General features: G+C 34.0%; 3 protein-coding genes across 3 annotated transcripts; 1 reads left to right on the plus strand and 2 right to left on the minus strand.

Moving 5' to 3' along the window:
• Positions 1 to 9,189: 9,189 nt before the first annotated feature.
• Positions 9,190 to 9,884, minus strand: LOC125201153 (RING-H2 finger protein ATL74-like). Its single transcript, XM_048099115.1, has one exon. The coding sequence runs from the start codon at positions 9,695 to 9,697 to the stop codon at positions 9,299 to 9,301; it is 399 nt and encodes a 132-aa protein (XP_047955072.1). The 5' UTR covers positions 9,698 to 9,884; the 3' UTR covers positions 9,190 to 9,298.
• A 3,617-nt stretch (positions 9,885 to 13,501) lies between these two features.
• Positions 13,502 to 14,885, plus strand: LOC125201152 (bidirectional sugar transporter SWEET5-like). The gene is made up of 6 exons (XM_048099114.1): positions 13,502 to 13,612; positions 13,691 to 13,727; positions 13,811 to 14,030; positions 14,107 to 14,268; positions 14,354 to 14,473; positions 14,553 to 14,885. Exons 1-6 carry the CDS (start codon positions 13,567 to 13,569, stop codon positions 14,691 to 14,693), a joined length of 726 nt encoding a protein of 241 aa, XP_047955071.1. The 5' UTR covers positions 13,502 to 13,566; the 3' UTR covers positions 14,694 to 14,885.
• Positions 14,886 to 17,686: 2,801 nt separating this feature from the next.
• LOC125201151 (serine/threonine-protein kinase STY13-like) lies at positions 17,687 to 20,989 on the minus strand. Its single transcript, XM_048099113.1, has 6 exons — positions 20,467 to 20,989; positions 18,963 to 19,084; positions 18,628 to 18,824; positions 18,362 to 18,536; positions 18,144 to 18,278; positions 17,687 to 18,064 (listed from the first exon to the last, which is right to left on the minus strand). The coding sequence occupies exons 1-6, from the start codon at positions 20,756 to 20,758 to the stop codon at positions 17,858 to 17,860; spliced, it is 1,128 nt and encodes a 375-aa protein (XP_047955070.1). The 5' UTR covers positions 20,759 to 20,989; the 3' UTR covers positions 17,687 to 17,857.
• Between the last annotated feature and the right edge of the window lie 5,132 nt (positions 20,990 to 26,121).

Here is a 26,121-nt window from a genome sequence, read left to right on the forward strand (position 1 = left end):
ACGTGAGATAGGACAATGATGGACTTGATTATTGCACGGGATGTACTTGATTATTGCACGGTTTCAGGGAGTAGTTTTGCATGATTTTGATCATATTTTATATATTGTGAGACATTGTTATATCTACTTCTCTATCAGATTAAAGTAAGTAATTCACGGTACAATTCACTGGGAAAATTCACCGGAAGATCTCCTATCGATCTTTCCATAACCTTTACAACCTAATAAAACAATTCATCGAAACAATTCATAGAAAAATCTCCATAACCTCTATATGGACAACAAATTTTACCCTTTTTCCGGTTGCCTTAAACATAGTTGTCACACTCTCCAAGAAAGAAGGTCAAGGTGGGAAATTCAGATACGGTAAATGGATACATTAAAGCCTTTTCTATTAGGATCTTGAGATTCTCGATGTTTTTTTACAGTAGGCGTGATATTTCCTCCTTTGGAACCTCTTGTCTCGGATCTCCGGTCATGTTGAAAAATATTCCTATCGGAGTACTGTCTCATGTGTTTTTTATGGCAACACTATTCAACATATTCTCTTGAAAGGCGTTTGTTCGGTATATGGCTCCGAAGCCATTAGTGATGGAGCCAAAAACATTCTTAAAATCTTTCATGATGTTCATCCACTAACGCTTATGATTACCTTCATGACAGTAGTCTTGGTGTGACATCCCTGACCCAAATCATATATCAATTTGTATAATGATATAATTTGTTACTGTCATTAGATAATTATTATTTTATTTTATTCTAGCAAGTGAGTATTATAGAAGAGTTATTTAATAAATTATGACATATCTTATATAGTTCAAACGTACTACTATACACATACATAAAGTTAGTACTTGTAATGTATATAAATGTAGGTATTTACTTTATTACACTTTATAATTAAATGAAAGTGTACGTAATTGTGAACCTATAAAAAAGAGCCAAATTTTATTAGGCTACATATAGAAAGATGTAAATACGTGTCCCTCGATTTTCAACAATAAAAAGTAGAAGTACTACACTACATTTGGTATCACTTAGGGGTGGCGAAACGGGTTACCCGCGGGTATCCGCACCCGATAAGTCGGGTACCCGTATCCGATTTTAGCCAAACTGTTGTCCCGATACCCGCCCCGCCACATACCGGAATTACCCGATACCCGTGTCGGGTATCCCGTACCCAACATTGCGGGTACCCGTACCCGATCCGAAATCCTAATAAAAAATTTGAAAACCATAACAACCGTTAATGTTACCTAATTTACTTTATTAATATCGATGGTAAACGTTGAATAGATTGAGAATAAAAGTTAGGGAACACTCTATAGCTAGTTCGGTGAGTTTTCAATTGTATGTTCGTTGGAATATATAAATGTTACAAAAGAACTCTTAGATAAAGTACTTCCATTGTTTCACCTTAATAGAGGCATGCAATTTTCTTTACTCATTTTGGAAAAACAATAATAGAAATACTCTTCTCTACATTATTATCTCTCTTACTTTATTTTTCCTCCATTCTAACTATATATTTTTAATTTTTCAAAATGAGTGCGCATAAGGCTATTATTCTTTAACTATTTACTTGTTTTTTTTCTCCGCTTTAACTATTTGAAACACGTCTATTAATGGAACGGATGGAGTATTAAAAGATGGAATATGGCTAATACTAATAATAACGGGCATTATTGGGACTAACGGGTATACCCGCGCGGGTAGTGGGTATACCCGCTACCCGTAAAACTCTAAAACGCACTACCCGATTCCGCCCCGTTTCTCGTTATCGTCGGGTAATGGGTACCCAATACCCGGCGGGTAGCGGGTCGAAATGGGAATTACCCATTATCCGCTACTCATTTTGCCACCCCTAGTATCACTTATAGAAAAGAGCCAAATTTTATTAGGCAACATTTAGAAACATGTAAATACGTGTCCCTCGATTTTCAACAATAAAAGGTAGAAGTACTACATTTGGTACCACTTAATATTCTATATTTTAGTTAGTTGATATATTATTTGATTATCATTATTCTACTAATATTACTTTATGACTCAATTTCCTCCTAATTTATAACATACACGTAAATGACTAAAACGAGAATTAGTATGCCACGTGTGATGTGTGAATGACTTGAATCCAAGCTAGTAGCCGACTCTCGGTAACATATATAAGTAAGTACTTATGCTAAAGCATGTATATGAAAAAGGTATATTATGTATTTATCTTCTTAAAAAGGTGAAATATACCCTTCTAGAAAGTAACACATTCTAGGGAGAATATATATAGAAAGGTTAATTATTTTTTAAAAAGAAAATAACAGTACAAAATTCATTAAAAAACATAAAGTGTAATACTTTCTCAAATACCTTTTCCCCTGGAGAATGATTTTTAATGAAAAGAAGACAAATATGGTAGTTATAAGATTTTACCTCTCCATTAATGGAGAGGTAAAGATACCTCTTTAAAATGGGAAAAGGTATAATATCTTCTCAAATACCTTTCCCCTTGGAAAATAATTTTTTATGAAAAAAGGTAAATATGGTAGTTATATTAGTTTACCTCTTCATTTACCTCTCCCTTGGAGATGCTCTTAGAGCATCCACAATAGCGGTTGTCCCGACCGGACGTCCGCTATTGCGACGAATGCGACAAACACGGACAATAGGGGCGGACGAGAGGTCATCCGCGGGTGAGAGTGGACGTCCGTCGGGTCATTCGTCATGACGCCCGCTATTGTGGTGACACGACGGATGTCCCGGCGGACGTCCCATTTAATTTTTTTTTTTTTAAAAACTCTATATATACGGCTCGTGGCAAACTCTATATATACAATTTTTTTATAAACTCTAACGCATGTATTATCATCGAAAATGAAGGCCTAAAAAAACATATCATACCGTCAGGCCGGGAGCACTCCGTGCCTCGGACCACGGCAAGGGGACGTCGCCCCCCTTGACCCCTGACTTGCTGACCGGCATGGTGAGTTTATGACAAGGGAAATCAGAATACCATTCTCACCTTCATCTGCCTTTTTTCTCTATTCTGTTTTCCCCTATCATGAACTCATTAAATAAAAAACCCTAAAGGAAAAAAATCTGAAAACAATGCATTAAACTGAATCAAAATAGAAAGAAATTTAAGAAACAAACATTTACAAAATTTAGATAAAACGACTAGGTGGCCAGAAATATATGTTTGTTTCTTAAATTTCTTTCTATTTTAATTCAATTTAATGCATTGTGTGTGTATGAAATATAATATAGGACTATGTTTTCAGATTTTTTCCCTCTTGAGTTTTTTATTTAATGAGTTCATAACAGGGGAAAATAGAATAGAGAAAAAAGGCAGATGAAGGTGAGAATGGTTCTTCGATTCACGGTTAACTGGAACCAGCCGGTTAATTAAGGAACCAGAAAAACCGATTCCAATTTCGGTACCGGTTCCAACTTTTTATATAAAATCGGTTCCAGTTTGAAATTGGAACCGACCGGTTCCTAACCGGGAACCAGATTATAATTCAAGTGATTTTTAGATTTAAACAGTAGTATTAGATTTGCGAGTTCTGTTTTGTGAAGTATTTAAAATGTTTAAACCATGATATTTATTTGAATTTTGTGTATTTATTTGTTATATTTCTAGATGTTGGATTATTATTTTCTTAGTATTGAACAACTAAAAATTATTAATAAATTCATATTAATATTACACATCGGTTCTGGTTCGGAACCGGAATCGATCGGTTCCGGTTCCGGTTTTGGTTCTAGGATTTATGAAAATTTAAAATCGGTTAACCGATCAACCGATCCTATTAGAACCGGAACCGGCCGAATAAGCAGGCCTATTTCGTCCATTACTAATCATCAATGCAAAGCAATTACTTAATTAATTAATTAATTAAACTTTTTAATTACTACTCACTAATTCAAAGCAATAAGTTTTAATTAATTAAAAATGATTCATAACTTTAATGTAGGATATAAATTTGTATTTGTACAACTTTTATGTTCAATCTCATTAACCAAACAAAATACTAAAATTATTCTAGACATGATCTAAGTAACTAAACAAATATGTATATCCTATTGTACTAATTTAATCATAGGCAAAGTCCATCTCAACGTATCCCATACTCAATCTCGCTACTATTTTATCTATCAAATCGAACAGCCCGAAGAATACTACTACTAATATTTTCTCTAGAAAAGTTTGTGGATCAAATGGCCCATTTACAATTCATTGAGGCTATATTGGGCTATGAAACGAAAGCCCAATATACTATGTGTTATTGCTGCATCTTTATTGTGGTTCCATTGAACATATATACTCTCTCTGTTCCATAATAGTGGAATTATTTCTTTCCAGCACGGAGATTAAGAAAATGATGTGTAAGATATTAGATAAAAGGATTATAAAGTAAGAGAGAAGAAGAAACAGGAAAAAATAAGTGAAAAGAAATGTGTTGACTTTTACTAAAAAGGGAAATGACTTCACTACCATGGAAAGTTTCAAAATGACAAAATGACTCTACTAATATGGAACGGAGGGAGTGTCCCACTACAAGTGAGGCGTTTTTTTTTGTCATTGTCATTCTTTTTTTGTCATTGTTTTGCGAAGATGATAATAAATAGTTAAAGTGGAGAAAAAGTAAAATAAGAGAGAGAATAATATAGAAGAGAGTCGTATATGCATTATTATCTTAGAGCATCCACAATGGATGCCCTAGTGGAAGCCCTAGTGAGAGCCCTAGTGGTTACCACGTCAGCATGCCCTATCTTTCTGCAATGGTGGAGCCCTAGTGCATGCCCTATCTCTTATCCACTTTTCATTTCAATTTTAAATCATTGTTTTTTTAATTTTGTTTATAACTACTATAAAATACCAAAATATATTATTTTAAACACCACAAATGCAAAAAAAAAAATAAAAAAATACATTACTTAATTGAAAAGTGGAACTACATCATACTTAGATAAAAAAAACTACATTAAAACTAAAATACTAAAAAAAAGAAAAAACCAAACTAGTCATCTAAATTCAACCTCTGCGCCAAATTCTTGAGCATATTCTTAGTCCTCTGTCGGGCTTCCGGATCGGTTTCTTGACGAAGGCTGATTTGGGCGTCAAGTATAAACCTATACTCAACCACCTCGCGATAACCTCCGAACTCCTCGATCGACCTGTCCATGAGCTGAACAGATGGAGGAGGCGCAGCCTGCGAGGGGGCCGCTAATCCAGACGCGCTCGCCTTCGCTTTCCCTTTGGCCTGGGCTTTGGCAGCCTTGGTACCAATGGGACGTCTAAAAGTAGACGTAGGCGTGCCGGAACTCCCTTCCGGCTCAGCGTTCAGATCCACAGGAGATGGGCCGCTGCTCGTGTAATCGCCAGCGGCGGTGTTCTTCGTCCGCTTCGGAGCCGAGGATCCAACCGGTATCCCTCCGTTGAACTTCCCCTTGTCCTTCAAGATCAGCCAAACATTGTACAACTTGAACTGCCCGAACTGCCATTGGTACTCGGACAACGACTTGTTGAGGACATCCTCCATGCTCTCACCGCTAGCCCTTCCGTCCATGTTCCTGTTGTAGATATAGCAGAAGTTGTTGATGTGGACCTTGATCCAATCCCAACACTTGCGCAGCTGAATCTTGGTCCGCTTGAACGCCCACTTCGGTTTCACCTCATTGTAGCGTTCCTCAATGCGATCCCACATCCTGGCCGAAGTCTAGTTGTTGGAGGATATCGAATCCTCCGATACATCGACCCAACACTGAGCCACCTTCAGGTACTCATCCAACTCGTAGTAAGTACGCCCTGTTGCGTACTCCTCGTTCTGCTCGTCGTGTGGGAGTGGGTGATAAGGCTCGTTTCATGCATCGGTTTAAGGTTAAAATTCTGTGCATTTGGGGCGCTAATGTGCGTTTATGAGTTCAGGTGCGTAGTAAATCTGCCGGACCCAGGAGTTGTTGTTACCTGACCTGGCAGATGCAAAAGTGATGGAATTGAAGTAAAAATCAGACGTCGTCGTTCGGACCTGGGAGAATCAAAAGTTGGCGACAAGAGCAGAATGGAGCGAGAGCAGATTATTTTAAAAAGTCTTACTCAAGGGCAAGAGCGTCAAATCACCAGAGGGATACCCTAGGGATCAGAGCCTCGCATATATAAGGAGCTCAACCTTGACGAACAAGGAAGATCCGTGAACAACCACTTCTACACTTTCCTAGCTCTAGCTCTAGTTCCACACTTCAAAATTTCATTTCGTCTGCTGCGCACTTGGACATGGAGGATTCTGGCCACCGTGGTTCTCATCGTTATCATCGTTATTTTGCTGTGTAACACCGCCTTGTGAAGGCGAAGAAACAATCTTACTTGCTTTTGTTTAGTACTTTGTGGTTTTTAAGTTCGTAACTCTAGTTTCTGACTTTGATCTACTGGATTCAGACCCATTTCTAGTTATTATGGAAGTTTATGTTTGCTTTTGTTGGATCTCGCTGAGTTAATCTTATTTCTTGCCTTTACTTTTGTTTTTTGTTTGGTGTTGGATGTTTGGAGCTGAGATCTGTTGGTTTGTTGTTGGAGGTTGGGGATTTGTATATGGAGATGTTTGGATTTGTTGAATCTTGGTGTTTTGGAGTTGAAGTTTCGCATATTTGGTACTTGATGTTTACGTTGTGCATGAGTATGGCTATTTACTTTCTGTTTCTGCATCCTTTAGGTCCAGTAGCGTAGATCTGTTAGTTTAGGCTTTAATTTCTCGGTTTAAGTCTAGATCTAAAGTTTGCTCTGTTTTCATGGTGTTTAAAACTCTGTTTTACCTGCTATTCTCGTTTGATTCCCGAAGAAGACGAAGTTGTTGGTAGTTAAAACTCTGCTTTATGTCAGATACTTTTCAGCATGTACTTTGCTTTTTCTGCATGTCCCCTAGACCCTGTCAGTACGATCTGCTTGTCTTTTTACTTTTCTGCATGCTTTTCCAGACCCTGGTAGTTTAAGGAAACTTGTCTTGCTTTTCGCTTTATGATTGTCTGTCCAAATTAGGAAATTCTGTCTAGTTAAGTTTACTCCAGTTGTCTTAGAACTTTAAAATATCTCAGTTTCTCTAAGTCATGTATGTTCCGTACGCTCTCAGTTCTTAGACCCAGTAGGTAGAGTAAAGTTCTTCTAATCTATTAGACCCAAGTAAGTAGAGTAAAGTTTTGCTTATCTCTCGGACCAAGTAGTTTTAAGTTCTCGACCCACAAAATTGCGTGGCAGCAGCCAACCCCCTTTTCCAAAACATCCTCAAATGCAGTTTCGTAACACCTTCTTCCTCGTGGGATCGACCCTTTACTTCCCTGTGCTAAGTTGTAGTATAGTGGGTTGAGGTTTTTGAAGGAATAGAGTGCACCCAACGACCCCTTTCTGATAGTTTCATGATCTTCTAGCCTCCGAAGTCTAGTCGAATCCTCTGAACCTGTTAGATCAAGTGACACATATAGCACAAACCTCGCACTGCACTTCTAGGACCTGGGAGTGGGACTGGGACCGATGGCGCCTTTTCTTTCCGCGTCATCTTCTTCCTCCCTTTCTTCGGCGACGGCCGCACAGGGGCAGGAGGTTGCCCACAACTAGGCTCCATATCCTCAACCCGATACTCCTCGGTGCCGAAGAACGGATCGGACTCAGAGTCGGAGACGAAAGTGGATCCTACAGATCCGGGCGTCTCAACCCGGTAGTCTTCGTGGCCGGGCCACCGGGCGCCGCCGCCGCCACCCCCTCCAAACATGGGCATATCGTCGTCGACATTATTCGGGCTTGCCGCTTGGGTATTGACTCGGATCCATTGTTGAAAGTGTGGATATTGAGAGAATATATAAGAGAAAGTGAAAGATTTGGTGTGTGAAAAGTGAAGAAAATGGAGTATTTATAGTGGTTTAAATTAGGGTTAAATAATTATAAAAAAAACCAAAAAAATCGGGCTCGGGCTCGGGCTCGGGCGCGCCTCTGCAATGGGCGCCCGATCTCACGCCCGATCGATCGGACGGGCGATCGGTCGCGACCGAACTCTCGGTCGCGCTCGGGCGTGACCGACGCCTGCAATGGATGCCCGACCACGCCCCAGCCCAATCTCGGCCGATCGGGCGCGCGATCGGGCATCCATTGTGGATGCTCTTAGTACTTACTTTACTTTATCTCTACTCTAACTATTTATTATCATTTTCACAAAATAACATCTAATTTAAAGCGCTCATTCGTAGCGAGACGGAGGAAGTACTAACATAATTTCTTAATTTTCATAAAAAAAATTGTACTATCAGTTTAATTTGGACGGAAGGAATACTTCATACAATAACTAGAGTAATCATGACAGCAGTTTCATGATTGAAAGGAAACTTAAATATTTAGTGTAGAATCAAAGATCAATCATTTTCTATTGCACGTGGTTTATGCAATGATTCAATTAAGTGTTTTTTTCTTATAAAAAGAAAATAAAGAAAGGGACAATAAATGAATTTTGAACGATAGAGTTGTGGGCCAAACCGCTACAAATCATATTACTAATACTCAAAACAAGTTACAATTTGAATATTGCATTCAAACACATATTTGATTTTCTGAGTATGTATAATTATTGGTTTCTTATTATAAAATAAAACAACTAAAAAAAATAATGGCATGGTGCATGCATATCGAATATATCGATGAATGTAGTTATTGTCTGTATCTGTAGGCAACAGAAAACCAGTATATTTACTACTCCCAATTAATGAAAATCACAAAGGAACCTAATCAGTTCTGACCAAAGTTTATTGGTCTTATTTATTTTTTTTTTGAAAAAAAGTAGAATTATTTTAAATAATACTTTCAACGAGACACTAGAAACTCTCAATCAATCTATCAAAAGTTACTATACCAAACACTAGAAAATTACATTCCAAATTTTTTAAATGCTACTCCCTTTGTCCTTCACTTTTTTTCTACTTTTGTCATTTTCGTCCATCTTCCCTTTATTGTTAACTTTCATTTTTTACCGTAAATAATTAGTATGTCTCATGTTTCACTAATTCATTTATATTACTGAAAGTGAGATTCACATTCTTTCAACTTTTTTAATTTATTTTTCTTTACATTTTTTAGAAACCGTGCCACAATACAAAGTGGACTAAAAATGAAGGACGAAGATAGTAGTTTGCTAGTTAAAATCCTATATTCTCAAATGCCACAAGACAAGATCAACTTTAAAAATGATTTCCAGATTCCAGAAACAAGATTCCCTGTTTGTGCATACCAAATGAAGAATGAAAACAAGAAATAAATGAATCATGACTACACCAATTCTAGTCCATTTTGTTGAGAATTCACAGCAGCTCTACATATTGGGCAAGCAGCAGTCTTCAACAGCCAAGAATCTATGCAATGAGCATGAAAACTGTGATTGCATTTAGGCAAAATCCTGCATCTTTCACCAACTCTGAAAATCTCCAAGCAAACTGCACACTCCACATCCCTCATCCCTTTCTCCTCCACTGCATAATCGAAGCATGCCAGCTTCTTGATCTCCTCCGGATTCATGCTCGGGATCCTATCGATCCGAGGCAGCTCAGAGGGGCTCCCGGCCATCAGATCACCCCTAAAAGCCCTCCCCACAACACAAACATGAATGACTACCAAAAAAGCTATCCCAACAACTAGTAACAACACAGATATGATTATTTCCATAACCATTTCTACAAAATCAAGAATCCCAAATTCTTGATTTTTGCAAATGGTGCATTCTTGGCGGTTGATTTCATTGAATGAGAAGAGGGATTTTCATGTAATGTTTTGCCCTTGGTTTGATGATGGAGTAGAAATGAATCAATTTTGTTTTGGAGGTTTTTGAGAGAGTTTGGTGACTGAAAATGGCATTTGATCATAAGTGGCCTCAAATTTTCAAATTTTGATTTCTTGTGGGATTTATTTAAATTTTTGTTTGAAAGCAGCAGAGTCAGTTGAGGCTGGCCTTGGCCTATACTATTGGCTGGTGTAATAAAATTGAAATTAAATAAGCTTATAAATCAAGTTGATATAATATTACATCCACATCACATGATTCAGCAATGATTTAAACATTGATGAGTGACTGACAAGTTCAGAATTGGATCAAGGATCCAAATATTTTACAGTACTAATTTGGTTTTTCTTTCTTTTTTTTTCCTTTTTCTAGGGGAGAGTAAATGCCCAAGAGTATTAACTAAATAATAATAATAATAATAAACATTTACATTGCTTGTTAACGAATAACATGTTTCATAGAAAAAAGTGACTTAATTTTAAAATTAAACAGGCCGAATTCTTTTGTTGGTATGGAAAAATAAAAAGAAATGTATGTATGTTCATGCTTTTTTTTGACTAATGAGAACAGAATAATATATTCACTGTGTGACCTAAGTCAACCAAATCACACAAAATAATTTAGGATGTCAATTGTATAATCGTATGTTTGTTTTATCTCCTATTTCACCAATATATTGTGCAATGTAATTATAGAATGGAGAGCTTTTATAGAGTACTGCTTTTAAGTTTAGAGGTAATTTTCCCATAAAAAGAAAGTTATAACTTATTATAACAGTTAATGGGGTGTTTAAACGCCAAAAATTTAGCCAATTGGCTATAATTCTGATATTGAATAAGCAAGAAATGACTAGTGCTTCACAAAAACAATCAATATATTACTGAATTTTAAATTAATCCTAGTGGTTGCATGAATAATGAGTAGATAAGGAATCATGTCACTAACATACTAATCCCATTTTGTCCTCATATAGACGTCCTTATTAAAGTAATCATGTTTGTGTAAACAACGACTCAATCATGTATTATGAGAATTGTGATATCAAATTTATTTTAATTTTGAATCGGAAGAATAGTTTTATTAAGAAGGGATTGGAGAAATAGTCCAATAATCTTCTATTTTTTTCGTATATTCGTACATATATGCACATGCACTAATTGAATTTTCGGTTGGTTTTACAATAATTCCATATCTTTAGTCATATAGAGTTTGGGACAACTTTGTTAAAAAGTCTATATTTGTATAATTATTTATATCAATGTGCAATTCAAATAATTTCAGTTAAAGGTCAACATTTCGAACAATATTAAACTATAATTATCCCTTTTCTATAATTTTGCATAGCTGGTCTAGCTCAGAAATTTCAGAATATAAAAACAAAATATATATGCGAGAAGTGGTGCTATTTTTCAAAGTCTTAGTCAGAAAAACTTGCACAAGTATTATATAGAAAGAAAATACAGAATATTGAATATGCAGGACAAGTCAGATGTTCCCTTCAAAGTCAATTTTTTGTGGATTAATTGTCATGTCCCTACAATTATTTAATACTATACTTTAAGCAATTTAATAGTTGTAAAACTAGTTGATTATATAGATTCTCATTTAACTGACGGCACTAAATTTCATTAAACTGAGTAAATAAAATAATAAAATTACGATCTATATGAATAATTTTTTAAAGATATCTTCGTAGATACAAAAAAGAAGATCCATCGCTTCTGGACATTTCGATTTTTTTTTCCCCTTCTATTTTTGGAATTGTTTGCTTTTTTTATTTATTACTAAAAATTATAGTTTTCACATAAATGGGACAATGCCAAGATTACAGCCGAAAAAAACAATGAAAAAGACGTTTCATCTCAATCCTTAAATAGTTAAATAACTCTAGTTAGGCAAATACATATAGTATTTAGATCCTTGTGTATTAGTATTATATTTTATTTCAATACATCCTTGTATTAATTTTTGGCACCTCTATTTATATATTTAACCTTAAAATACCCTTTTTTAATATATATTTTGATAGAAATGACTCATTGAAACATATATAATCAAAAGTATGAGAATTAATTAAAATATATGATAAATAAAAATAATTATTAAACCATTATTTACGCATTTGGTTCTCAAAAATAAATCTTTACTATGCGATTGATAGTTCCTAGATTTCAAAAATTGAAAAATGATCCTATATAAATACGTATGATTTGAACAGAATTAGGTGAGTAGTTGGTGAATGGTGAGCAAAATTAAAGGACTTCGACTAGAGTAGCGACAATCAAAATTTGAAAGACGTATACAAAAGTGACGAAGAGAATTGATGGATAGGCGAAGAACACTCAATAGAGATGGTAAATAAAAAATATTGAATTTGTTATCTGGTTATTTTTATCAGAAAAAGTTAATGATCTGTATATGTAACTTCCTAAAAAGGAATTTTTGATGTCAAATAGTACTCCATATAAATTGAGAGACTTACGAATAAATAATTACAATGATCTAGATTTAAAGAATTACTCTCTCTGTTTTTTAAAAATAGCAACTATTTCCATTTTGGGTCGTTCCTTAAAAATAGAAACTTTAAAATCTTTCTATTTTAGGACATTAACCCCACAATCCACTAACTCTACTTTCACTACTTTTTCTCTTCATCTCTCTTACTTTACTCATTTTCCATTTCCTCTCTCTTACTTTATCAATTTTCTCACTTACTTTACCAATTATGCATTAAAACTCGTATCGTTTCAAATGTTTCTATTTTTTTTAATACGGATGGAATAGTATATTGTCTAAAACTAAATAACATGAGATTGCGTGCATTATTATGCATGCGTACCAGTAAATACATTCCTACATGCAACATGCTAGTGATATCAATTGGGCCAACCCTTTTAAATTCAGGCCAACTTGTTCGGATTGTCAAGCTATTTGAATTGGGTTGTTTGTTTTTTTCGAGTTATAAATTTTCAACTTTAATCCTACCCCTTCCAATTGTGTGCTAACCAGTAGGGTTAATCGAGCCTGCATCATGCACTAATTAATTTAGTTAATTTGGTGTATAGTAAAGATAATACTCTTACAATTTGCAATTACTACCATTTACTTTTCCATGCACCCACGTAACACATCTAAATATATTTATATTATATATCAACATCAATATTATATAAATCCTTTGCAACTAAATATTATCTGTATTTATATATTCACTTAATATACTTATAACAATTGAAATTGACAATAAAAGTACTCCATATAATTATTATGCAAACTAATGCATGCTTCGGATTAATGATAGTGACAATTATGCTCAAAAGTTAGTTACAGTAAGTTAAATATGAGATGTGGTTTTGTTCTTACAAAGCTAATTAGTCAATTATAATATTTTAAATAAATTATGTAAAGACTATTTCAGATGTGATGCACGGTAAACAAGTGTGATCCGGTTCATCTCAATCCAGTGTAAATTTAGTAATTTAATTTGACATAATATATAAAACAAGTGGAAAATAATATTAATCAAGACTATAGATAAGAACCACAATTCCCCCGAAAAACCTCACCATGCGATGGAGAAATTAAAGTGTTGTGTTTGTTAGTTCAGATCTAATTTTCAATGGTCAGAATGCATCGAAGATTACTCGAATTTTTCATATAAATATGTCTTCACATTTGCACTCAAATCACCATCACTCACAACAAAGAGTTTCTTACAACAAAAGCTCATTAATCATCTTAGTCTCATAAGCGCTTTAAAATGGCAATGGATGCAGATGCATTGAGGACCACTGTGGGGATCATTGGTTGGTTATTCAAACCCTAATTTTCTCTTCAATATTAATTTATTGGATTAATGTATAATGAATTCATCCCATTTGCAGGAAATGTGATCTCCTTCTTCCTTTTCCTTTCCCCACTGTAATTTTCTAACCCTAGCTATGCTTAATTAATTTAATTATACATATTGATAATTAATTGGGAATTATATTATATGCATGTAGTCCAACATTCCACAAGATATATCAAGAGAAATCCGTGTCGCATTTCAAACCACACCCTTATCTTGTGACGGCTCTCAACTGCGCGATGTGGTGCTTATATGGCATGCCCGCTGTGCATCCCGACAGCCTCCTAGTCATCACCATCAATGGCATTGGCTTGGTGATTGAGTCCTTCTACGTTGGCGTCTTCTTCATGTACTCCAACACCTGGGCTAAACGCGTACGTATTCATTCATTCAGTCATTCGTTCATTATTGGTTACTTAATTGATTTATTGATTGATCCTATTTAATCAGCGAGCAATGTTGCTCGTACTCGCTGGAGAAGCCGTTCTATTCTTCTTTGTGGTGTTCATCACCTTCTTCTGCCTCCATGGCACCACAAATAGGTCCATGCTCGTTGGACTTATTTGCATCGTGATGAACATCGGGATGTACGCATCTCCCCTGACCGTCATGGTACATTTCTCTCACAATCTAGGCCTATTTATTTATGTGTATATTAATAAGTATTACAATAGAATTTATTCATGCATGTTTGTAGAAACGAGTTATCAAGACACAGAGTGTGAAGTACTTGCCCTTCTACCTGTCATTGGCCAACCTCTGCAATGGCATGGTGTGGTCCACCTACGCTCTAGTCAAGTTTGATGCCTACATCTTGGTAAGTCAATCAATCATATATAAATTTATGATTGTAGTCCATTGAATGTTTTTTGATGAGTTGTTTTGGTGGGGTGTAGATTCCAAATGGGTTGGGAGTTATGTCCGGAATGGTGCAGCTAGGGCTGTATGCATACTACTACAAGACCACCAACTGGGATGAAGACGAAGGCCCACAGCAATCGGATTTGGAGCTCCACGACGGCCACAACAAGGCATAAGGAGTTGAGTTTCGAAGATGCTTTTGAATTAGAAGAGATGTGCTCAACAATAATGCTCGAGCGTCGATCTGCTCTTGCTTATCATTTATCATTTGTTTTTCCCACACATGAACAACTGTTTCCTGTGGTTATGCTGTAATAACAATAACTTATGAGTACATCAATATAAATTCTCTCATTCTTTTCCCTGCACATATATGTTTTCCACTTTTATGTTTTCAGTTTAGCACACTTTTTTTTTTATAAGATCACACCTTAATTAATTGAATTAAATTAATTTTGGGTTAATTACCGCAAATCAAATAACACATGACTAACTTTTACAAGACTTCTAAAAGTTAATTCGTCAATACACATCACCTTTATCTTTTCAGTTATGATCGCCAAAAATTTTCCGACTTGAAATGACAAATTAATTAAGAGGATAATGTTTTGCTACTATAACGACGTAGTTTTACCGATAAGAGAGTTTTTTTATCGATCGCACCCACCGAATAACAGAATTTAGTATGCTTTAAATACACAATTTTTAAAAGGTTACGGGGTGTGTTTGGCAATTGATTTCTAATTATGTTGTAATTGCAATTTTATGTGATTGAATTGAAAATTATAATATTTTAATTCAATCGAAAATTATTTATTTAGTAAATTAAATACTTGATGTAAAATTGTAATTTCAAATTCTCGTGTTTGGAATTGCAATGTGTGTTTCTTGTGTGTAGGAGAAATGAATGTCTATTCTACCAAACAGTAATACTAGTATTTATTAATTTTGAGTGTACAATTAATACTTAAATTAATAGGGTATAAAATTAGAATCTAATTTCAAATTCAAACATCCAGTATATAATAATCCCTATGCCCTAAAGATAAAGGTTTCAGAGAGGTTAAGGTTTTAATGCGAAATTGGTAAAATAAAAGAGAAAAATGTGATTGTAATGTAGTGTTAATGAATAATGAGACTCACATTCTCACATTGTTAGTACAGTATTGTTTAATTATTAGTAATAATTTTTCTAAAATGAATGCAGAATAATTTTGTAGGACAGATTAAAATGACAAAAAAGACTATTTTCTTTTTTGGGATGGATGAATTTGAAAAGAAAAATGTTTTGGAGACATAATGAGGTTAAAGTAGTAATTTTATTTTACATTTAATTTTAAATTAAATTTAAATTTTGTATATGTACTTTGTTGTCCCCTATTTATATATGGAAGTAGTATTATTTAAGATCTTGATAAGGTTAATTTGATTATTTATAAAATATAGAGTTCTTTACTAAATTTACTTTATCAAGAAAAATTAAATTATATTTCAAAATATAAATAACTTTAAATTATTATTTTTTTACATCATTGTTAATGCTAGTATTGATCATGATTAATATTTACTTTTCTTTATTAAATATTGAAATTTTACTATATTATGTAGCAACAAATTTGGAGTATGCAATTTTGATTTTAAAATTATTTGAGATGCAGTTTTGATTTTAATACTAATTGAGTACGTAATTTTAATTTTAAAATTTTTAAAATTTTAATATTAATTCTTTACATTTCATTTTTACTATTATTTCTGGAATTACAACTCAACAAAAAAAATCACATATTCTTAACTATACTCCTATATTTACCATTTTAAAGCTATATATTTAAAATCTTCTCATTTTCTTATATTAATATTACTAACTAAAAAAGGATATTATTAATGGAGCTTACGATTCTTAATTTTCTTAATTCTTAATATAATTAGTTGATGTACGATATATTAAATAATCTAAAATGAGAAAAATTGATTCATCCAATTATTTTCGTATTAAAAAATACAATAATTTTTTATTTTTGAAATATTATAAAGTTAATTTTCTAAGCATAATTTTATAGGGTTTGTGTTAAAATGACAACACCTCTTAAAGTGACACTGTGACACCACATATACAACAATATTATAAACGCTACACATCAATATTATAAACGCTACACAACAATCTATAGATTGTTGTATAGCGTGTTGGATATTGTTGGCCGAGAAAAATTGTTGTATATAGTGTAGGAAATCGATGGCCGTCTTTTTCAGATTTTTTTTTGCCACGTGGCAGCTTATTATTCGTCCACGTGTACAAATGATTAGCTAGAAATTAAATGGTGTTATTTTAAGAGGTGGTGGCACCCTAACACTCCCTATTTTATAGAGTCGAAGTCTAACTAGTACTTGTCAATCAAAATATAAAAAGAATATTACATGTGATAAAAGTTAAAAAAATTAATACAAAAATACAAAAGATAACGCAAATAAATGATTCATCATAATAACTACTACTATTATTTAATCATACAATTCAAATTTGAATAAGAAATTTAACAAAAAAAATAATAAAATTAATCGGCTATGAAAGTATAACATAAAAAAAGGAAAATAACTCATAATTAAATTATCAACTGATTAGATAAAAATTTATTTGAAAAAAAAATAATAATATATGAAGTTATCAAATTATTTTATTATTAAATAATAATTTAGTATGCATTATAGTAACTAATTTATTATCTGAATTCATGATTTTTAAATAAATAATATAGTATAAAATTAACATGAAAAAAATGATATGTAAACATATAAAAAGTTTCGAGCATGATTGTAGCTTATCTCTAATCAAATCAATAAATATGCATTTAGATAAAGATATTTAATTTGATTTAATATTCCTTAATTAGATTTGTATCTATTTAATATGATATTGGGTAAAGTAGTCTTAATAAAAAATATATCTATGTCAAAATGCCATAATGGTATTATGGCTCGTAGACATTACGTCTCTAAATCACTACTCATTTGAAAATTACAAGCTCCAGTTTTAAAATCTGAAACCCGTGAAAATTATCGATTCATCAAATTCAAATTTATTTTATCTGTGGGCGATTGATCTAACTCTGTCCGACTGAGCGACTCAATCTTAAGTTATTAACTAACATAAGTAAACAAAATAAAAAGATAGTAGTAATAAAATGAATTAATATTGATAGAATATCGATGAAGAATAATACTTGTAAATCTTTACACAATGCAAATAATATGCAGCAAAGCTTGTTAGTCTATATCCACAACTACCAAACACATTTCTTGCTCTTCATCTTCTTGTTGCAAGAAAACTGAATCCAACTCTTCACGGACCTCGTTTCGTACGGAAGCAGAGACAGCCTTGTTGCTGGTCCACCGGGATCATTCCACCCCCTTTAGACGTATCGATGGCCTCTATCATGGCAACCACCTCGTCCATTTCGGGCCTCTTGTCTGGATTTGCATCCCAGCACCGTTTCATTACGTTTGCAAGGGAACTCGGGCAGCATCTAGGTATATCGGGCCTCAAATTCTGTCCACAAACAGAGCGATCAACCAACACAAAAGGCCAAACGTAAAAGTTTTGAGCCGGAGTTTTATAAATATAATACCTGCTGCACGACTGCTGATGTAACCTCCGAGAAGCTGAGGTCGGGATATGGCATGTCGCAACAGTATATCTCCCACAAACAGATTCCAAAGCTATAGACGTCGCATTTTCTGTTGTAAGGGTTTCCATTTAGAACCTGCAGCAGTTCATCGTTTTTCACATTTACGAATCCAATTTTCCACGAGCAAATCAAACGAATAAAATGGAAAGCACTCATACCTCCGGAGCCATGTATCCAAGAGTTCCCGTCTCCCCTGTCATGTCGTTTGGATTTGAGGCTTCTATGCGAGCCACTCCAAAATCAGCTATCTTAACCGTTCGCGACTTGTCCAACAGCATATTCTCTGTTTTGACATCTCTATGAACAATCTTTTGAGAGTGAAGGTAACTTAACCTAGGAAGCCAAAACGAGACCATGCTAGATATAAAAAAAAACACGAAACAATTATGTAAGAACTGTAAACGAATACGAATGGGGAAAGTACCCTCTAGCGAGATCTAGTGCCATTTGCACAACAACTTTAAACGCGAGCTTCTTTCTCCTGAACTTTATGAGGTAGTTTTTCAATGCACCGCCTGGAAGATATTCCACAACGACACAACATATGTTACTAGGCATACCAATATGGCCAGTTTCTGTCTGAATGTTTAGCCCCGAAGAGCCCATCGTTGCACCTATAAACTGCAAAAGGATTTTGGAAAATGTAAGGCCAGTGACAGGAAGATTCTACAAGGGTGACTACAGCTTTCACAAATACCTAAACATGATTGCTTTTCAAATATCAACAAAATAAGCCGAAAAATAGCAAGGGAGATCGACCTTTGTTACATTAGGATGCTCGAGTTTGTGCCAAACAGCAACTTCTTGAGTGAAAGCTGCTCTTAGGGATTGAATTTCAGCCTCGGTCCGGTGGCCCTCTTCCCCCCAATCGAGCAGTTTAACTGAGGATCACATAAGGCTATCAAATATTAATAACCACACAAACTTCAGCAAAATGATGATGAATCAACAGGGAAAAGAAGTAGTAGATGCGGAGTGATAACTTGTATCTGGAATCTACGAATCAACCCCAACTATGAAAGAGCTGTACATTACTCAGATCCCATGATTTCTTGAGGGTTATATTAAACCTCAGTGTACTCAAGCTTCGCTTTCTTTTTTTTCTAGCTCCAATAGTGAATACCAACTACAGTATCGTTCTAGTTGAAAATATAGGATTCAAGCTATTCGGAAAATATGTTACTATCAACTCTCAAAAAAGGCCCTTAGAAGAAAGAAAAAGCTATAATGTTTGGTTGGTCCTAAACATAGAAGGTTGCATTCTTGGTCCCCAACTTTCCCTTGACCCATTGAAGCTTTCTCATTTTTAAGTCCCTTTTTTAGAGTTTAATTATCTTATCCAAACATAGTTAGAACACTCCTCATTGGGATTAGACGATATCACTGATTCAAACTGTTCATTTTCCATAAGAAATGTTAATCAATTCTACATTTGAGTAAATCAATAAGTTTGCATTACCAAAGCCAACCAACTATGACAGCAATGCCATGAAACAACAAAAGGCAAATAAATCCAAAAACATAATCTATGATAGATTAACTAACGCAGGTTTCTAGATCACTGTTATTGAAGTTAACATCACTGCAAACTGCATCACAATTTATATTATATTGAAGCAGAAAGCCAAGATCCTGCATTCTAGGTACAAGTTAATATATTAACTAATGCATCCTCACTTAATCATTACAGTTAAAATAATAGGCCTCTGTTTTGCCAAGACTAAACAACTATTTTTTCATCTGATCATCTGAGATACACACAAGTCAAAACATTAAAATAAATAAAAAATGGTTGAATCACATGAAAGCTAAAATACCAGCTTAAGTTATGGCAGTCACCTTCAACCCCAATCTGAACCCGTGCCACTAGTCACGGCTTCCATAAGAAGACACTCAATTTCTCAAATCCACACACACACACACACACACACACACACACACACACACAAAAAAGCAATTCCTCCCAAACAAAATTACTAGAAAAAGATGAAATCTTCGGAGTTCTTGCAGCTATCCCACAAGAGAACATGGAACATTACAAACTGACACATCAAAAAGATTCAATTTTGGACCAAAATCAAATGTGTAGAGGCATCAACACTCCCTATTTCTACTATTTAAAGAAAAAGATTTGTTTTTTCATATGAATTGAATCAGTTTTGCACAGCCACGGTGGTAACAATGAGAGAAAGGATAAAAAGTTTGCATCTTTAAAGGATTCATAAAAAGGGAATCTGTTGATTGAAAAGGATAGGAGACTGACCGGCGACATCTTGGCCGTCATAAATGCCACGGTGGACGGTGCCAAAGGTGCCACGTGCAAGGACGCTCTTGATGATCAGCTTAGAAGGGTCAATCTCCCACTCCTGCCTCGGCCTCCTGACGACGGCGGCGGTGGAGGCGGAGAAGGAGGGGAGGGAGAAATCATCTTGAGTTTGACTCTTCCTGCTCTTCTCCAGAGTCAGAGCCCTATTCAAATGCCTCTCGAGCTGCTCATCCAAGCTCTTCAAATCTATCTGATCTGCTCTCACAAACCCATTACTGGCCTTCTCCATTTCTCCACTGCGCGTTGTGTGTGTGTGTGTGTGTGTGTAAACTCACTACATAGAGAGAGATAGGTACATAAAAATCAAATCTTGGGTATATATTAGTATAAGTTGGATGTTATTGTTGACTTGTTTTATGGTGGGAGAGGAATAGGAATGGGATTGATTAGTGGAGAGGGAAGAAGAGGAAGAAGGAGAAGAAGAGTAAATATGTGTGTGAATGATGAGAGAGCAGCGCCATGTGGGCACATGGAATTGCCTCAAGACAACGTGTGTATATGACCCACATACCCTTCTGTTTTTTCTCATTCAAATCCTACTTGATGGTACGACTACAATCCATTTATGTATAAATATATTTTACACATTTTATTTTTCATCATCTCTTCCTAGATTCATCAACACACACATGAAATGATATTGTACTTGGCTGTCATCATATGTTATACGTGTATCAAAATTGTTCACAAAACTTGTCTTAACATATGATCGATCAACTAGTCGAAAGATTTAGTGGTCGGATCCATGCTCGGAGGGCCTCTTCCATTTCCATTTCCACTATCACTATACATAGCACACGTATTGCCGGCGAATTTATTTATCAATGAAATATTATCCATTCTTAATTACCGACGAACTACTAGCCAATATTAGCTTCGCTCAATAGTGTACTGTAATCCCATGTTTAGTTACTAAGATAAAATAAATAAATTTGGTTCATCAACTAAAATACGACATGCATTGATTTTGTTTCTCTTAGCATTATAGTACTCTCTCTGTCTCATTCAAGATATCCACATTTTTGAGTGGTACGAGATTTTAGAAGAAGTTGTTAGATGGAGTTAATGGAGAGTTAGAGACCAAAAGTAATTGAATATTTTAACTAGGAGAAGAGGAGAGAGAGATTTATTTCTAAATATAGATAGTGAACATCTTGAGTATCTTGAGTAAGACAAACTAAAAAATGAAAAGGTGGACATCTTAAGTGGGACGAGGGAATACTTTTAATTCACTTTTAAGTCTTACCCCATCTTCGACCCCTTGGCTGCACCGCCATGCACCCTCACCACTCTTCCTTGTGTGTGTGTGTTGATTATGTGTACGAGTGCCGAGCTATGTGTGTGTGTGTAATTGTTAATTCTGCGTGGTGTGTGTCGATGTATGAGACGACGTTCCTACCCTTCCTCTTGTTGTGAGTCGATTATGTATATATATGTTGATTTGTGTGTGCGCCCGCACGTTGATTTTGTGTGGTGTGTGCCAATGTGTGGGTTGCAACGGTCAACAACAATGCTCCATATCTCTCGCTTCTTCCACCTTTGTGTTGTGTGTATGCATGTGTGTCAATTCTATAAGTTATGATTTATATGTGCGTGTGTTATGTAGTGTGTGTGTCGATGTGTGGACATTAACATTCGGGGAGGCACCTTGATGGATGCAATGGTGGAGGAAAACCCTAATCGATATGTAATTCATTAATTAAATTTTGATGCATACTTTATAGAAATAAATAGGCCTAAATGAGATTATTTAATTTTAATAAAAAAAATCAATTTTTAATAATAGTGAGATAAATGTAATAATCTAGTTTTTATTTTATCTATCAAATAATACACTCAAATCAATGCTGACTTAATTTTTGTTTTTTTTACTTTATCACCTACTAATTTAATATTGGTTGTATTATCTAACAAATCGAACAATGCCATAAAATATCTAGAATTATTTTGATTGGGGCACAAATTTCATGCTTAATTCCCGCAACGAGTGACAAATATTGTCAAATCTGGATATATAATCGTGAAATTGTAAATGCATTGCATTTGATATTTATCAAATCTGGATAGATATCGTAATTATAAATGCATTGCATTTGAGTCTATACTATAACTGATGTGGACAAAATGATAGTATTCAGCCCATTGCCTTCATGACTAAATCTACCAATTAGTGACAGTTACATAAAAATGGCTATTTTATTTTCCTTCTTAAAAGAGAAAAAGGCAAAATAAATGGTATTTTTATTGAATTACTGTGCCAATAGTCCTGTTTAATTTATTGTTATCTAATAAAACATTAACTTATCACTATTGAAAAGAAATTTCTGATTATATAAGTATATTCTACCTTAAGTAATACTAGTAGTATATTCGAAGGCACAAGATAATCACAAGAAACATGAATATATGTATATATTATAAGTATGGTCAATTAAATACGTGACATGTAGTAGAAAATTTTGAAGGTGGTTAACAATTCTGACACGTCTAGATAATGTGACATAAAATCCAAAAACTAAGAATGAATAAATTTAGTAAATAGTTAAGTTTAAACAATCCGAATAATTATGGGTGTTGATAAAAGTCAAGGCCTCTCACCACATAATGTTTTATTTATAATTAAGCTAATGCTGATTTGATTACACCGTCCTTAATTATTGAGCACTGCTGATTGGCTGGATAATTGCATTATAAAAATAAAAATAATACATGCGACACCTTTTATCATTATTATTCCAAAGCTATAATCATGTTGAGTTAGAAAAAGAAGCCAATAATTGAAAAGGAATTCTACAAGTATAATAAGGTTATGCTATAATTATGTGACATATAGTTGGGATCGATGGTGACAAATAATTGTGACATTGTTTGATTAACTCATTAATCTTTTTTGGTTCTTTGCAAATTTTGTAGGCTGGCCTGATCAAATGTGACGTAGAAAAGGCGTCACGGATTAGATCATTTAATTGGATAAACTCATAAACACACTGAGAAATATGCCTTCAATCTGCATGTGAGGCCTATTCTTCATTTGGCTTCTAGTTTTTAGCCTTGTACTCCTGAAAATGACACTTGATTTGGAACTAAAAGATTTACCATGTGAAGCCTATCCAAGTATGATTTTTGTTTCCCCAAGAAGAAAGTATGATGTGTATGAAAATAGAATTTGAGTACTATAATAAAGATTAAAATAAATATTGAAAAGTTAGTGTTTTAAGAAGTAAGCTTTTATAGCCCGAAATATATGTGGCCCACAATGAAAAAAAAACAGACGTTTGGGCTAATTAGTCTTCTGCAATTGGATTGGGCCCACTCATTCTCTATTGATGGAGAGTGTTTAATCAGAGATAACGAATTAACGATGTATAGAAAAGTTATTGTTTGTTAAAACATGCTTAACAATTTATTTATTTTAGTACTCCAAGAACAAGCAGCCCTTAACATTCGAATAAAAATAGTACTAGTAAGAAGTACAAAATAAAGCAAAACTTAATTCATTGCAAATCAAATAATTCGAATAGTATTTTTTATCGACATGTCCAAGAAAACACATGGCAAAATTGTGTAAGATCTGAAAATGCAAATTTGATAAAGTTGTAGTTTCCGCGTTTGCACCGACAAGAATTAATTGCATGTACCAAGTTGTACTTGTACGTAAGGAAATCTTCATGCACCACTTGCTCGAATTTTGTTGTAATTCCGATTTCCACCTATAATTCACAAATTCTATTAAAGGCATCTATTTTAGTACACAAGACCTATTCATTGGTCACGTTGTCTATACCATACATTAGGTATTTATTCTTATCACTTTATTTTTATTCATTTATATTTAATGCTATTAATCTTTCATTTTATATTTATTTCAATTGGATGCATAGTAATAATAAAATTTGATACAAATCTTTAATTGCATAATTAAAATTTAAATCCATTACAAAATGGTTTTAAAAACATAGAAGGTCGAAACCGCAAAAATAAAATAACTAACAAATCGGCCAAAATTATTAACAGTATATATTGTCAAATGTTGCGGCGGGGCAATGCTAGTGGTGGTGTACATGGATCAATATGCCAGCAGAATTATCAAAGTATGAGCAAAAGACTTGTTTAGTTAATTTTAATAAATTATTGTTAATTTGTTAAATGAGTCGTATTAATATTTAACAATCTTTGCATCTCACCGCAAATGACCAACTTAGAATCTAACGTAGGTATGTTTCCCAATTCATTTTATCTCCTTTTTCATTTTCTTTTATTGATTTACTTATATTTTGAAACACAGTAATTCAAGCATATCTCTCATATATTATTATTTAGTCTGTACTTCCTCCATTTCATTAAAAATATTCACATTCTTAAATGTCACAAGATTTTTAAGATGAGTTGTTAAGTGGAATAAATAGAAAGAAAATAATTGAATATTTTAAAAAGCAGATAGGAGAGAGAATTTATTTCTAAATATAGAAAGTGGACATGTTGAGTTAGACAAACTAAAAAGTAAAGGTGGAGATCTTGAATGAGAGGAGAGGAATCCTGGCTGCCGAGATTAAATGCTGCCGGACGTCTGATAAGAAAAAACACCCTTATCACACAGCCCTTACTACGTGTACAGCTGGGCATCCTGATTCCATCATATAGAGTTTGAAACCAATCTAATTTCATCTTCATTAAGCCCAAAAAGATTATACTCCCCAAGTGCACGGTCCATGAATTTCAACAAGTTGTCTGGAGATAAACAGTTTGGGCCTAATGGACCATAAATTATTAAATAAATATCGAGAACATTGGTATTACTATTAGTAGTACTATCTTTCTCTCTTCATGTCTTTGAATTAAGTTGTGTACAATGTGTTTGCATATAATGACTATGAACTACTAGAACTAATTCAATTTTGATTTTTGTTTCAAGGCTGCCTCAACACTGAAGACACACTTTTTAGGCTAGCTGTTAAGATTTTGTCTAGCCTTTGGATATTTTTATGCGAGCAATGGAGCATTTTACTTTGTCTTCCAAATCAACCAGAAGCCTTTGGCATGAAGATTTGGACTACCATATGTTCTACGTTGCATGTGGCATATTTGAGTATTTAAAATAAAATTACATTCTACAACAACAAGCCAAACTAAGAGTATGAGAAGATACTTTCTAGAATTTTTATTATTCATAAAAAACTAAATAAAAAAATATATACTATGTAAAAGTTGATCGATCTGATAATGTATTAAATTAAATATTTTAGACGCAAATACACAGGTTGAATTGATCACGTCATGGATAAGATCTTTTTGTGCAAAAAAAAGAGATGGCAATATATTTATAATTAACAATTTGCAAGACATGCAATGTTGTATTAGGTACATAAAATAGAGTTAGTATTATGGATACAATACAACAGAATAAAAAACCAAATAATTGATTTTCTAGTCTCTTATAAAGGACAAGTGCGACAGCATTGCTGAATTTCCAGAGAATAATATTATAAGTTTCTTTAAAAGAAAATGGAACAAAAGCTGCTCTTGAAAAGAGACTCTCTTGATAACTTAAAACATAAGCCAGTTTGATTATGTATGCATATTACTTTTTGCAGA

The sequence above is a fragment of the Salvia hispanica genome, chromosome 1 (assembly GCF_023119035.1).
Source record: "Salvia hispanica cultivar TCC Black 2014 chromosome 1, UniMelb_Shisp_WGS_1.0, whole genome shotgun sequence".
Classification (NCBI taxonomy): domain Eukaryota; kingdom Viridiplantae; phylum Streptophyta; class Magnoliopsida; order Lamiales; family Lamiaceae; genus Salvia; species Salvia hispanica.